The sequence below is a fragment of the Acomys minous genome (assembly GCF_964271855.1).
Source record: "Acomys minous genome assembly, chromosome: 13".
NCBI classification, from domain to species: Eukaryota; Metazoa; Chordata; class Mammalia; order Rodentia; family Muridae; genus Acomys; species Acomys minous.
Window position 1 is genome coordinate 35,432,055 of NC_140495.1, and position 15,002 is coordinate 35,447,056.

At 46.0% G+C, this 15,002-nt stretch overlaps 2 protein-coding genes and 1 long non-coding RNA gene across 4 annotated transcripts in view; 1 reads left to right on the forward strand and 2 right to left on the reverse strand.

Moving 5' to 3' along the window:
• The window catches only part of LOC311580253 (uncharacterized protein), a 71,299-nt gene extending 70,676 nt beyond the window's left edge, over positions 1-623 (reverse strand). For both annotated transcript variants that reach the window (XR_014773406.1, XM_084751665.1), the window contains exon 1: positions 77-623. Coding sequence is in view for 1 of the 2 variants with exons in the window: in XM_084751665.1 (XP_084607791.1) it covers positions 77-83 (7 nt within the window). In the remaining variant the exon portion in view is untranslated. The remainder of the gene's footprint in view (positions 1-76) is intronic.
• Positions 624-3,195: 2,572 nt separating this feature from the next.
• TPBG (trophoblast glycoprotein) lies at positions 3,196-5,235 on the reverse strand (the record flags this gene model as incomplete). The annotated part of the gene is made up of 1 exon (XM_084754419.1): positions 3,196-5,235. One exon carries the CDS (start codon positions 5,233-5,235, stop codon positions 3,955-3,957), a length of 1,281 nt encoding a protein of 426 aa, XP_084610545.1. The 3' UTR covers positions 3,196-3,954.
• Positions 5,236-5,530: 295 nt separating this feature from the next.
• On the forward strand, positions 5,531-14,084 carry LOC311581880. Its single transcript, XR_014773914.1, has 3 exons — positions 5,531-5,612; positions 9,977-10,171; positions 12,692-14,084. It is a non-coding gene; the product is annotated as an uncharacterized lncRNA (long non-coding RNA).
• The last annotated feature ends 918 nt before the right edge of the window (positions 14,085-15,002 follow it).

Consider the following 15,002-nt stretch of genomic DNA (forward strand, 5'->3'; position numbering starts at 1 on the left):
AGCATCCAGGATGGCTGGCACTATGCTATGGTGAAGTCACGGGCATTATTTTTCATTTGTAGAACAGAATACTTGCCTGACATGTCGAAGAGCCCTTCTGAGTCTGAGGCACTAAGACTCCATGCACCTGTAAATATAGAAACCGTGTCTTAAAATGACAGAACTGCTAAAAATGTTCTAAGGTAAAACACAACATCTGAAGCACTTGCCTTTTTAAAAATCCAGTCTCCGAGGAGAAGAATGAGCAGGTGGGAACCCCTCGAGGAACTGTTTTCCCCGTCTGAGAGGAGATGGGAGCCCAGGGCCGTGCAGGGCTTCTTAAGCTGCCCATTTCAACCACAGCTCTGCCCTGCTGCTGAAACCTTCTAAAAGGAATCATTAAAAAGTTTTCCTATGTTGTCCACAAATGTAATTTCGTACCTTTTCTCCCCAACCCGATCTAATGAAAGGCTGTCTTCCTGATGGTGGTGTTCTGAAGGCTGAGCAGGTGAGGGGGATCTCGGAGCAGGATTTAAAAAAAAAAAAGTATGTGCTTAGCTCTTAGATATTATGGGATCTGTTATCGAAGTCTTTGGAGAAAAGTCAAGATGGCAAGTGGGGATGGCGTGAAGGACGGATGCCAGCAAACTTGAGAGGCAATGCTTCTAACACCTTCAACGAAGCAAGCTCAGCGTTAGAACCTCAGGCCCAAGGGAGCAGAGTGTAACAATGCCCGAGGAGAAAGGCTTAGATCAGGTGCCCCGTGTCACCGCCACTTTTAAAACATGGAATAGGTGTACGTGACTTTTTAATTAAGGGCTGCAGTGAGCACTAATTCACATGCGTTTGTCAACCATGATGTTGCACGGAAAAGTTGCTCCTTGTGAGTCACTCACGTATTTCAACCCGGCCCCTTCCCATTCATCTTCTAGTGTCGAACTTTTCTTCCTTAAAAATGAACAAACAGAATCAACCCATCGAATGTGCTTCAGAGTCTCCTTGTTTTCTAAGAGAAACCTTATAGGTCACCAACGAATTGCGCTCAAAGCAGCCAAACTGACAACAAGAAATAATGCTGAAGAGTGTCGCTGGGGAGCACTAATACAGGGGCAAACAGCTGCACTGTCCTGAAACCTTTCCTACGCAGGAATGTGTTAGATATTCCAATAGCCTTTCAAATTAGAACAGTAAAAGATGTATTTCTCTAACTTTCTCCAAATGAATTTGTTACGGCTAGAAGATGCCTGCTGAACACTTAACCTCTGCAGTAAAGTATTAATAGCAAGCAAAATGTAGTTTTAAAATGGAATTTTGTGGGGGGGGTTTAAGGAACAACGTATGGTGGTAAAGAACAGTATTTGTAACGAGTATAATTATTTATTTTTAAATAAAGTCACTGCTGTTTATCTTTCACACTCTCTACCACTCTCACTTTTGTACTGTGTTACCATAACACCTGTCTTCCCAGGACCTTAGTAGACTTGTATTGAGCTATACGTCACGTATTATGACAGGACAAATACAGTTCGAGTACATCAGCAGGATCATGCAGAGGAGCGAGACAGCGGGGGCGGGGGCGGGAGGTGGGAAAGGACAACCTGAAAACAGCCACTTCTTACAGTCAAGAGGTCATCTTCATTTAGTCACATTCATCACTGCTTTGGGAGTTGATAGAAGAAAACAAATGAAATAAAAACCAATGAACCTACAGAGTTCCTGGATCTTCAATAATGCTCAAATTTTAACTGTTCGATTACTGGGTGGCAAAGAAATAACCCTTCTAATACAGGCTCTATCAATATTGTGTAATATACACACAACACCAACCTGTCATCAACAGTTCATTCCTATTATTTATTAGGCATTCTCACCATTTTTGGCAGACTGGCATCTTCGTCATCCTTTGAAACTAACGGCAGTCAGCCAGTTTATGAACTAACTGCACATAAGCACTCAACATGTTTAATGAAACATTAAGTATCGCATTATTTAGCCTTTACACAGGCAATTGTAAGATCAGAAATGTTACCCATAAATAACAAATACTGTTTCACAAAGTAAGCCACACCAGACCTTAACATCTTAAAGTCCCACATTCACACTATACTATATCACCAATTCTAAACAATGAATAAAATTCACATGCTTTTGGAAAGTCCTGGATTCGGCTGCAAGAAGTAACCTGCAAAGAGCTTTATAACATAAAGCCAGAGCCTACTTTATTACTTTATAAAAGTAGCAAATCACAGGTTTAATTTCAAATGCAAAACATTGTACACAAGACTCACTTCAGATGAAAACAAACCCTGAAGTTTCCTGGTTCAAGTGTCGTCCTATAATAGCTAAACTTAATTTTCTTGAATCCATGGCCTGGAGACAGATTAATGAAATCTGCTGTTCACCCAAAGTGGCAGAGGATGACAGGGGCAGGTGAATAGAGGGAGGCAGGAGGACTAACGAAGAATTGCTTTAATGTCTACCTAAATGCGATTTATTCCTTATGGAGGCATATATACTTACATAGTACTCAGAGCTTAGCCTTTAAAAAGAGCCCTTGAACTCTTAAATACTAAATGTAAGAACCTAATAGCTACTTATAACACATTTATAGATACAAATACTTATCTCTGGTTATTCCTTTAAGCGTTAATGCAATCATGATAACTTGAGAGAACATATAGTCCCACTTTGAGATTTAAAAAAAATGAGTCAAAGCTCTCTAAATTACAATTTATGATCACTAAAAATATTGTTTTTAGTCTGTGCTTTAAAATACTTTATTCCAGAATATTTCAAGGTACTTTATTTTCACACATCTGTTGCCACCAACACATAACTCACACTTGGCTCTGAAATTCCATGGGGCAACTTCATTCAGTTTAACCCAATATTTCTGACAACTTCACTAGTCTAGACAGCATGGCAGCTGCGGCATGTTTATTATAAAGAACTGTTCACTATTACCAACCCCACCCACAATGCTCTTTTAAGCAACACACAATGAGCACCATTAATTTGGGGACCTCTGATACTCTGGCCCTATAAATATTTTGATTCTATTTAAGCTCTAGAAGAATCCACCATTCCAGAACTCTCTCTAGTCTATTTATATCAAGACACTGCTCCAGTTTGCTTCTCGGCTCTGCTAATAAGCAAGACCATTCAATATCACCGCCTTTAATCCACTTTCAAAATACCAAACTTGACACACCATGCTTCTTTTAAGACTCTTTATTGATTTCTTTTAAACAATCCAGTCTGTTGGATCTCAATGCAGTTTATAAAAAAAAAACAAAACACAAAACCCCTCAGGACAGTTTCCTATAAACTGCAGTCAAAAAGTAATTTAGTGTGTCAAAGAAGTTATCTGAAGTTGCAACTTTTTTTTAAATATGCAGAACAGTAAAATGTAAGCATGCTCTTGGATGCAGGTGCTCCTGTGCACTACAAAGTCCTATGTAAGAGCTTGCTATGATCTGCAGGCATTTGGGGATGCAATTATTTTTTCTCCATAATTTAGGTAACTGAGGATGAAACTCATATGGATGAGTAAAGGACTTTTCTCAAAAAAAAAAAAAAAAAAAGAAGAAGAAGAAGAAGAAGAAAGCCAGCTTCAGTTGAATGCTGCACCTTGAGCTGAACTGAGAAAGAAAGCATGTCCATGCTGCAACTTTAGAGGAAAATAAAACATCCCTCCGCAGGCATCGAGGAGTGCCAAAAGGAAAGGATAAGTAAACGTTGTATGCACACGTGTCCATGTTCCCACATTAACAGAACACATCAAGAACTTTACATAACAAGGAAGCAAAGTCCCTTCACTGCTTGCAAAGTCCATGATTGGCTATGGCGGAGGTCGGAAGTGGAGCAAGCCTAGTAAAGGAAAAAAAAAAAAAAACAAGAAACAAAAACAAACAAACAAACAAAAAACTTAAAGTCTACACCTCATGCAGAGTTGTTCTTGACCAGTCCTGTTTCTCAGACATCCGAGTTGGAACTCAGATTTGTTAATCTGGGGTCCGCATTGATTTCATATCTGTAATGATACCCTTCCATGTGATCCCTGCAGGCATCTCTGATGTTATGCATCCACTTTTTTATGCCTTTACGGTTCAAATACAAAACGAGGAGGAAAATAGCGCCTATCAGAGCTAAGACAATGCCTAGGAAGACATAGGAAGTCTGCAGGGATGCGGGAAGGATAGCATCACAGTCCAGGTCTGAGCTATTGAGGTCCAAGAGGCCACGATTCCTCATTTTGTCCGGAAATGCACAAGTGAGCCTGGCTTTATCAGGCACCACCTCTGTCTCCTTAAGCCAAGCCACCATGTCAGCCATGTAGCAGTCGCAAACCCAGGGATTGTTGTCTAGGTACACCCTGACATGAGCCAGGCCTTGCCACTCAGCTAAGGTGTTGTTGTGAAGGACTTTGAGGGCATTGTCCTCCAAGTGGAGGCTTTCGAGGTGTGTCAGGTTTCGGAAGGACGCGTAGGTCAGGCTCACAAGGGAGTTATTCCGAAGGTCCAAGTGCCTTAGATTGGGCAGTTGGGCCAGTAAGTCCCGAGGCAGATAGAGGAAGTGATTGCTGGCCAGCTCCAGGCGACTCAGCCCTTGCAGCGCAAGACCTGAGCGCAGGGCAGCTGCCACCATGCCCTCAAAGGCCACCATGCCCTCGAAGCTCCCGTTCTGCCGCTGATCTTCCGGGGGCACAATGTGGTTGAGGATCAGCTCCACCAGGGGGCTGGGGGACGAGATGCTGGCATTGCTGCCCACAAAGGCGAAGGCGCTGAGGTTGGTGAGAGGGTTGTGGCTGAGGTCGAGCTGGCGCAGGCCCGGCAGATGCTCAAAGGCACCTGCACACACCTCCTTCAGGTGGTTGCCGCTGAGGTTGAGAGTCGCCAATTCGGCGAGCGGAGGCTGGCGGGCGAAGGCGCCAGCCGGGAGCACGGTCATTTGGTTGCCGGTGAGGAAAAGGTTGCGCACATAGGGCGGCAGGTCCGCAGGCACCTCCAGCAGGTTGCGGTTCACGCATTTAACAGTGCGCGCCGCCTCGGAGCACTCACACGCCGCTGGGCATCGCTCGGCCGGGGGAGGCTGCGCAGACCCCGAGGCCAGGAAGGCTGCAGAGGAGGTGGAAGACGAGGGTACCGAAGAGCTGGGCGCCGACGCGGAGATCCACCCCAGAAACACCAGCGCCAGCCTTGCCAACCGCAGCCGCCCGTCCCCGGCGGCGGGGCCCCGGGAGCCCGCCCCAGGCATCGCAGCTCACGGTTCCCCGGAGCTGGGACGGCGCCCGCTCCAAAGACTCGTCCGGCTGGGCCCGGAGGGCGCGAGCCAGCCGCAAGAAGTCGGCTGCAAACTTTCCTCGCGTGGGAGCCAAAGAGGGGACGCCAAAGCTGGAACTTGGCTAACCCTGGGCCACCGGCGTCCCCCTCCCGGAGAGGCTCCCCGCCCTTCCCTCCAGCGAGTACGCACAGCGGGTCGGGACACCGGCCTTGGCGCTCCTCCTCCCGCCGCCGCTGGGGTGGCACCTCCTCGACTCTTTTGTTGGCGCCTCTTGCAGGGCAGGATCAAATGAGCGACCTAGGACAAGCGGGAGAGAAGCGTGAGGAGTAGCGACGGCCGCGGCGCCCCAAGTATGAGCCAAATTACCCCTACACTACCCACCGGGTCCAAGCCTCCGCGTGCGTCCTTTCTTCCCACCCCCTCAAAAAAAGGGACGCGGTCCCCACTCCCGAGCGTTAAGCCTGCCTCTTCCGGGCCCACTCCGTCTGTCCCTGCTGCTTTGCTCCTACCCAGATCGCACTTCTCTCTTGCCTTGAACTTCAGCAGAGCCCGCTGTGTGCTGAGAGCAAACTTCTCTGGTCTCCAGTTCTCGGCTCCCACCGCCCCCGCCGCCCACCTGCCTTCCGGGGTCCCCGCCCCCGCCGCTCCTCCCCGCCCAGGTTGGGATGAAAGCGAAGTTTCGGGTTACCCGACTCTTTCGAGCTCTTTTTTTTTTTCTTTAACACCTTCTTAGCTTAGTGGGGGAAAGGGGCAGCAGATTCATACAGCTGTCGCCCACTCCAGACTCCCTAGTTCGTGACCCTCCATCATTCGGATCCTAAAAGGGTTCAAGCATCTCCAGAAAAAGGAAAGGAACCCGCTAACAATGCGGCCGGGGGACGGTGGGCGGGGTGGTAACTAGAATCCTAGCTCCACTTACGACCGTGTACTGGCAGAAACCCTGGTCTCGCCTTCAGATTCCGGACCTAGCCGCTAGGTCCCCACCGCTCACCTCCGAGGCCCGCGCCTCCAAAGTCAACTCCGAGGGCCACCCGAGTCCCCGCGCCTTCCTGACTCCCGCAGCGGGAGCCCACTCTCCTCGCACCCCAGCCCCTGGCCCAACCTCCACGGCTGGGAAAAACCAAGCCCGGGGGCGGGGGAGGGCCGGGGCCGCCGGAGAGATTGCGGCCCCGCAGCCCACCTCAGCTGCCCCAGGTGGGGGATTTAAGGAGGGAGGCAAGGGGGACCTGGGCTGCGCGCTTTCTCCAGACAGAGATACAGGAGCTGCGCGCCCCGGAAAGGTGAGGGATTCCCTTTCTGTTCCCCCTCCCCGGCATCCTTTGGTGGTTCCGTATTTTGCATAGCGTATTTACCTCGGACAGAAACAAAACCGCTGGTCGATCTCTTGGAATTCACGCTGCTTCGGGCATAGCTGGCAGTGTTGAGATGGATTTAAGCGTGACCCACATCAACCCAGAGCAGCAGTAGAAAGGACCGAGCTATACACGTTACATCCGCCGCCGCAAACGCCGGGGTAGTGAGGGAGGGAGATTCAGAAAGTCTCTCTGAACCAAGAGTGGCTCGCGTACGCTGGCAACTTCAGACTGAAGGGTAGTTAGTTAATGTCTTCTACCTGCGCCACCCCCGCACGTCTTGGGTAGTTATGAAACTTGTAAAGAGAGTGTAACTTGAAAGTGGGGGAGGGTTAGTGGAAAGGAAAGTCATTCTTGATTCAATATGGGTGGGGTTTTTTTATTCTCCTCCTTGTAAAATTAAAACCAGAGGGAAGAAGAGGGCTTCTAAAACACCCCAGAAACAAAGGGAAATAGCAACGACGTGAGTCACCCGGAAAGCTCCCTCCACCAGATGCAGTGCGTTGTGTCAGCACAAGTCACTTATGCAGAGAGCGCTTGGGGCGGGAGGTGGGCGGGTTGACCTGGGAAAGAAGTTTGTCCCAAAGTCTGTCTCCCAGGGAGCGCTGGCGGGCCTTGGGTGATGGATTAGGGAAAACACTGGAATGCTTGCTTATAGGACCAGTGTCATCAAATCTGGGAGATTTGGAATTCCGAACGCCCCGTCATTGCTCTCTCAAAAACTCTTTATCTTATTTTCCCCAAATAATTTCTCCCAACGTGAAAGGTGTGGGTTATTTCAGGCTTGTTCATTTTAGACAGAAAATGACAGGAGAAGCAAGGCTGGAGAAACAAAGACCCAGTATAATAAAAGGGATCAAATTAACGATGCTGGTGATTGTTTCTGAAACATGCATCATACTGTGGCAGGCTAATTCTGAGTCTACCGCTGACTCCTGTGGAAAGATAGTCCACACACACCACAAGCCAAAATGGCCCAGGGGAGGGGGCGGGGGTGAAAGCTGCAGAGCCTGGAGGCTGCAGAGATTTGTGCAAAAAGACAGTTTCATTAATTTGCATCTTCAGCACATTTATCTAAATCCCTTTCGCTTATTTTTAAAAGTGTTTTTGCAATATAAATGTGAAAAGCTTTGGAGGGAGAGAACGGACTCAGAAGCTGAAGTCATATGCATGGCAATGGTGGAGGTGGTTATATAAACCCATACTTGTGCTAAAGCTAGAGACTGTACACCGAATAAGGCAAATTTGTATTGCCTAGTTTTTGTAGTAAAGTAAATGACATGGGAGGATTGGCTCTGATCCTCTGGCATGGTCTTAAATCTGATTCTGTCAAAAGAGCAAGTGCTCTGGGCCTCTGGGTCTTTAGAATTTAGAAAGCAACACATATTCTCACCTGATCCTCAAAGCACCTCAGAGGCAAGATGCAGCAACATCAGGACCATTGTCCTGTGTCCTTTCTGTTCGGTTTTCCAAACAAACAAACAAACAAACAAACAAACCCAAAACTATGGCTTTGATTTAATATGACCGAGCATCAACTGTCTACGTCTACTTGCCTAGTCATGCCACTTTCAATCGCCTGGTTTACTCTGAGCATCACAACTAAGACAAATCTTCCCACTCTGGTTTTACAGAGGAGAAAGCTGGTGCTAACATACGGAGCGTTGTCAAGTGGAAGGTGGAGATAGAAACAGGATGGGACTGCGTGCTTCTCGCCTCTTTGCATTTCACCTCTGGCCCAGATGAAGACACCTGTGTGCAAAGTCCCAATCTTAGAATATATTCAACCTGCAGCCAAGGGTGGCTGTGAATGCATCCAACACCCTCCCCAACCAAAAAAAAAATTGTTTTTTTACAAACATACTTAAAAACATGAGATTTTTGTTTTGTAATCCATTCCCATGGTTCTCCCATGTGAAGAGTTCATAGGTGACCATGTTAAAGGGTCTGGCAAACTTGAATGAAGCTGGTACACCTGCTTGACCTTCGACCTTTCTGCTGCACTTAGCACCTAGTTAGGACCAGAGACAGTCACGTACAGCTGCAACATGTGCATGCTGTGCAGCCTCTGTATATTTCCTGTAATCCGTCTGTAAAACAGAGCCACACGTCCAACTCAAAGGATTTCCGTGAGAACTGAGATGCACTTGGCCAGGTCGGCTGCAGTTCTTTTTCTCTTCCTAATGATCCTCTTTCTTGTTATTATGAAGCACCTTAGCGATAGCAGTGCAGGATGAGAGAAGAAAGAAAGAAAGAAAGAAAGAAAGAAAGAAAGAAAGAAAGAAAGAAAGAAAGAAAGGAAAAACAAAGGTCACCATAAACCAGACCATTTAAGAAATGAAAGTACAGGACACAGAGTGAACTTTAATTTGAATTTATCAATTGACATTGTGGTGTTGCTCATCGCCCATTGGGTCTTCCCGCTCTAGTCAGCCTAATCTGGGTAACCCCACACTGGCATGTACAGAGGAGGCTCTTTTCCTAAGTGCATCTGGATCCTGTACAGTTGGTAATATTAACCATCACACCTCCACCCTTTACCAATTGACGCCCAACCACATTCCTTGTAAGCCAGAACCATCTTCTGCTCAGCTCCGAGGCCTCTTGGATATCCCGTGACACAAAATGGTTAGCTTCAAAAGTCTGTATAGTCTTTTTTTTTTTTTTTTTTAATCCCAGCTATGTTTGAAGTTCTAAAGCCCGAGTTTCATCTGAGAGTCAATCTTCTGGCTTACTCGCTCTTGCTGTAGATGTGAATAAAATAATTGAAAAACAACTATACCACAGCCTGAGGATGTGCTGTCTTGACATTTTCTCTCTCAAAGAGATTGGTTCATGACTGTTTAGTTTGTCACCAAACAAGTTCCTAGGGCACATGCAGAATTTCACCACAGCCTTTGACGAAATGTAGCAAGAAACGCCTTGACAGCCCGTTCCCTTCGGAAGGCCCCAGAACTAAACCTCTACTGTCTCTGCTCCTTTAAGCGTGCTGTCTCCTATGTTTCTACCAGAATGGACCAGTAAGCTGTGCTTTCAGTATGTGAGGGCCTGTCTACCGCCCAAGTTTCAAACTCTTGCACATTCCTCTTGCAGATCAGTCCCTAAGTCCTGAGGACCAAGGGAGCCAGTTTATCACAGCAGTGACCTCATACCCAATGCCTTTTACTTACTTTTCCTGTTGCTGTGATAAAATGCTCTAACAGTCCAAGGGTGCAGGCAGGTGTGGGGGGCAGGGGCGGGAGGGACAAGGATCTTGGCAGCAGGAGCATAAGGCAGGTGATCGAATTGTGCTCCCAATCAGGATGCAGAGAGCCATAAGTGTTCTATTCCGTTCACTTTCCCACTTTTTTTTTTTCCTCCAGGACCTCAACACATGGAATGGTGCCATGCACAGTTAAGGCGTGTCTGAACACCTGACTTAACCAAATCCAGAGCAAACTTTGCAGCTGTGCCCCAAGGCTTACCTCATGGGTGACTCTGGGTCCTGGTAACTTGGCAGTATTACCCATCATGCACTGCAAGGACTTCACTGAGCCATCTCTCCAGCTCCCCACTTTGTGAATATTTTGATTCTATTTCTTCTAGGAATAGGATCATTTGTGTGTATACTATATGCATAATTTAGAATATTTCTTCTTTTAAAATATATTTTATGTACACACATATTTTTTGTAGGGGTGCATGTGTGTGCAGATAGCTATTCACATGGGTGTGAGGATACATGTGAAGGTTAGAGAACAGACTTGAGTGTTGCTCATCCCATAGTTTCTCCATGGCCTGGAGATGACCAAATAGGCTGGTCTGGCAGGCCAGCAAAGTACCGTAATCTCTGTACCTCCAGTGTGTGAGGATTACAAGCCCTTTATTCTCACAGGCAAAGTTATCTGTGTGCGTGAAAGCCAGTCACTTTACCAAGTGGGCCATCTGCCTATCTTGCCTGTAAGATACTTTCCTTAAGCCTGTATAATATTGCACATTGTGGACTACTATGACACATCTTTGGTTTGGGCTTTTAGAGACAGAGTCTTACTGTGAAGCCCTGGTTGGCCAGAAACCCCGTGTAAACCAGGCTGGCCTTATCCTCCTGCCTCTGCCTCCCAAGTGCCTGGTTGAAGGCATGTCCCACCATACATGGCTTACACTACAGATTTTTCAATGGTATGGTTGCAACATGGATAACTACTTTAAAAGAAGTTTCCTGCAAGGGAGAAAAACTTACCAGGATCAGTTCTATTTTGATTGTCTTAGGCATTTAATTATACTAAATTATCATACTTACTTTATTCTTGACAGCTTGAAAAAATTTTGTGCATAATGCTATTTACATGCTTTGAAGCAGGACAGAGGGTTTCTGAGCACATCTTCAAAAGGGGGTGGGGTGCAAGAAAAACATCTCAATGCCCTTACAAAGTCAATTTAATATATTTCCGAAGGTCAAGCTGTAGCCTCCAGTGAAATAGCCTTACACTAACATTTCTGTAGCAGAGTATTTCCACAGTAATCATTTTTCTCTTCTAATGACCTAAAGGAAAGTCACTAAAAAAGATATTGCAGAAATATTGATACTAAATCTTGGGACTACAGGGAATTTAAGAAAGAAAGAAAGAAAGAAAGAAAGAAAGAAAGAAAGAAAGAAAGAAAGAAAGAAAGGAAATGATACTGACAATTTAAGAAATAAAGAAAAAAGAGATGAAGAAAGAGACAGACATGATACTGACAACCTTAAGTGGTAATTAGTAGAGAGAAGCCGGTAGGCTCAACATGGACAAACACCAAGATTCTTTACAACTAGTTACTTTCGGTCTTTGCCGAAAACTAGCAAAGAAATTGGGGGAAGAGAATGCTCCCTAGTTTGAGAACTGTCTAACAAAGTCAAGGGTTGAATACCAAGCAAGTCTGTTCCAGAACCATTGACTAAAATGTAAACCAGTAAAGACAACTTGCATTACGAGAAGCAAAGAAAGAAGAGCACGAGAGGGTGGAAGCATGATTTTTTTTAATTGCTGTTGTTGCTCATGGAGGATTGAGGGGTGTCTCAGTGATTAAGAGCACTGGCTGCACTTCCAGAGGACTCAGGTTCAGTCCCTAGCACCCACCTGGCAGCTCACAACCAACTTTAACTCTAGTCCCAAGGGAATCCAATACCCTCTTCTGGTCTCCGAGGGCACGGCACACATGTAATTCACAGGAATACTTGCAGGCAAAACATACTTACGTGAAGTCTTTAATTAAAAAAAAATATTCACAATTAAAACGAGCATTCTTGTGAGATGATTTCAAATCATTTTAGGAAAAATTAATGTAGTCTCCTTTTTTGAGACAACCTGATTTAAGTAAAATATAAGCTAGAGAATGGGTCAAAAAAAGAGAGATTTTATCTCATAAGAAAGTAAAAAGTAGAGGTGAGGCTATTAAAAAATATAATAAAGATGTTTTCAAGTTCATTGAAATGTTAATACGTATTAAAGAACAGGCTTAAAAGATGTGACAGACTCGAATGAATTAATAAGTTGGTAATTGGTGCTTCTTCATGGATGAGAAAATAGTGGAAAGAGGATGAAAACAGTTATATCATATGCACAGATCATCTAAAAAAGCCATCACAATCACTCAGAACTAGTTCAATGCTTTCTTTAAGACCTTACCTTTTGCCTGCCTCTCCTGTGGTCCATAGGAATTTTTTTTTAATCCTTGTTAACTCAGTCATGCAGGAGTGCAGACTAAAAGTCAGAATGGCTGGTGCAAAGCTCAGGACAGAGTATGTCTGATAGCAGGATTCACTAGGTCTTGATGCCTGAGTGGCACTTTAAAGTATTAGTGAGAGCTTGCTCAAAAGAGTTGGAGGACTCAGTTCAGGATGCTGCGTGAGGAAGAGTGCAGCAAACACAGGAGGGAGATGTACAGACCCAGTTTGAACTGCCAATCAAGCCAGCTGTGGGGGACCTGCCTGTAATTTCATCCCTGAGAAGTAGAAATGGGGATGGTAAGATTTCAGGGCCAACCCGAGCTACATAGCAAGTTTGAGGCCAGCCTAAGCTACATCAGACCCTGTCTCAAACCCTGCTCCTTTCCAACAGGAAATTAAATACGGCTGATCCCCAAAGGGTTGGTTTATCCTATCGTGCTTGGGAGCTACAGAGGATTTCAGCAGGCAATGAGATGGTCACATGAACAGAGAAGGCTGAGAGGAGAGAGAGAAATCTATCCGGAGCGAGAGAGGATTAACAGCAAACAAACAAAATCTAAACTGAAGCTGAGGTAAAAGACTGGGTGGTGTGAGGCGGAGGAGATGATACAAGCGCTTGGCTTTCAACAGTGTGGCACTGCCCCCACTGGGCATTTCTGGAGCATTTTCTGGCTGACAACAGTAACTGAGAGCTCCTGGCATTTAGTGGGCAGAGGCCCAGGATGTTAGAAATCCTGGAATTAGATAGGAACTCCCGACAAAGGGGAGTTGTGCTGTCTTGAATGACTTTCAAGTATGCATTCTTGTAGATTAAGCTCTGAAGCTTCAGCCTGGATCAGAGCCATTTCACACTCAGACTACACGTATGTATAGCACCGTTTTAGTGCGCACCGGACTCTCAAGGAATGAAGCTTTATTGTCGGCCAAGAAACGAATAGGTGCTATTCTGTCTGGAACTTTACCAAAACTACCTCTGACAGGACAGCCAGGCCACTTGCTCTGTTTGCAGAGCCAGCATAGCATAGCTCACCTGCATCCATCTCTCTGAGTCCAGAGCTCCTGAGAGCGTCGTGGTCCTTAGTGGGAAGTGGAGACGATGTTAAGGAGTTGGTTTCTAGGCAGCCTGCAGCCAACTCAACACCTGACAGAGGGCTGATATCCAAAATATATAAAGAACTCAAGGAATTAAACACCAACAAACGAAAGAACCTAATTTTTAAAAATGGAGTAAAGAGCTAAACAGAGACCTCTCAAGAGAGGAAACTCTAATGACGAAGAATCATTAAAAGACGTATTCAATGACCTTAGTCATCAGGGAAATGCAAATCACAACAAACTGTGAGATTGGCTTATACCTGTCAGAATGGCTAAGATCGAAAATGTGGGACTCTGCTGGATAACGTCTCTGGAAAACCATTTTTGTGGCTGGCCTAAGGCTGTGGACTCCCTTTTCTCAGTGGGCTCCTCACTCCTCCTGACCTGGTTGTGTCACACAGCCTTCCAGGAAGATTACAGGGCTGGACCCTTTGCAGATAAGGAACTTGTTCAGCAAGCACAAGGAATTTCTGGAAGTAGCCGCCCTATGCTGAGGAGATCCTAGCCTCCAGCAAATGACCTCTAACCATACCTAGAAGTTATCCCCTTACCCGTAGGATAATTAAGTTTTCTCTTAATAGGGCCCCATGATACTGCATGTAGATGAGGTATTGTACCACTGTGTGTAGATTACGTAACCTGGCATCCTTAGCCCTAGCAAATCCAACACATTCACCCTCAAAACCCCTCTCCACTGCCCAAGGTTCATAAATAAAGGCTGGCTGGTGTGCTCAGGCTTGCTTGTTTGTCATTCGTCCACCATGATGATCTGAGACCCCATTTATTCTAGGGGAAACCTGCCTCTTGGCACCAGGGGGTCAGGAAAAAATGGCGGAACTGCCTTGGCTTCCGCTGGAGCCTGCTCTATGGCCACCACTGGCTCTGTGCTGATGTCTGGTGATGTACCCGCCCGGGGCCGGCATCTCAACAGACCTGTCTGCCAGCTGTTTTGGACATCTGCTCGCTTCCTCTGCTGTGCTTAGCACAGCTGCTCAAACAAGGAGCTGTAACACTTTGGTATCATCACAGGCTCCTGGAGCTCCAAAGTCTCTCCACTGCCTTCTGGTACCAGCCAGCTCATTAAGAGAGCTAAACTGTAACCTCTGTGGAAAATTCATTTTCCACCTCCCTTGAGAGACCAGGAACCTGGCCTAGTTGCCAAGACAAGAGCTTCACCCGGACTGAGTGCTCTAAGCTGTTCCTGAGCAAGAAACAGGATCTTGGGACCTTTGATCTCAAGGTCCTTCTGTTCTTATCTGGAAGCAAGCAGCATCTGAACTAACCCATGGGCATTGGGACCCAGGCTGCCCTGCCAGACGTTGAATGACACAAAAACTCAAGTGACAGCTCATGCTGGTGTACCAAGGGGGAACACTCCTCCATTGCTGGTGGGAGTGCAAACTTGTACAACCACTATGAAAATCAATCTGGAGGTTTCTCAGAAAGTTGGGAATAGCTCAACCTCAAAACCCAGCTATATAATTCCTGGGCATATACCTGAAAGATGCTCCACCATACCACAAGGAAATTACTGTCTCTTAAAAGCAAGTCATGGCAAATGTTTACATCAGTAATGTTGCCTCGTGTCTATTTATGTAAAAATAATT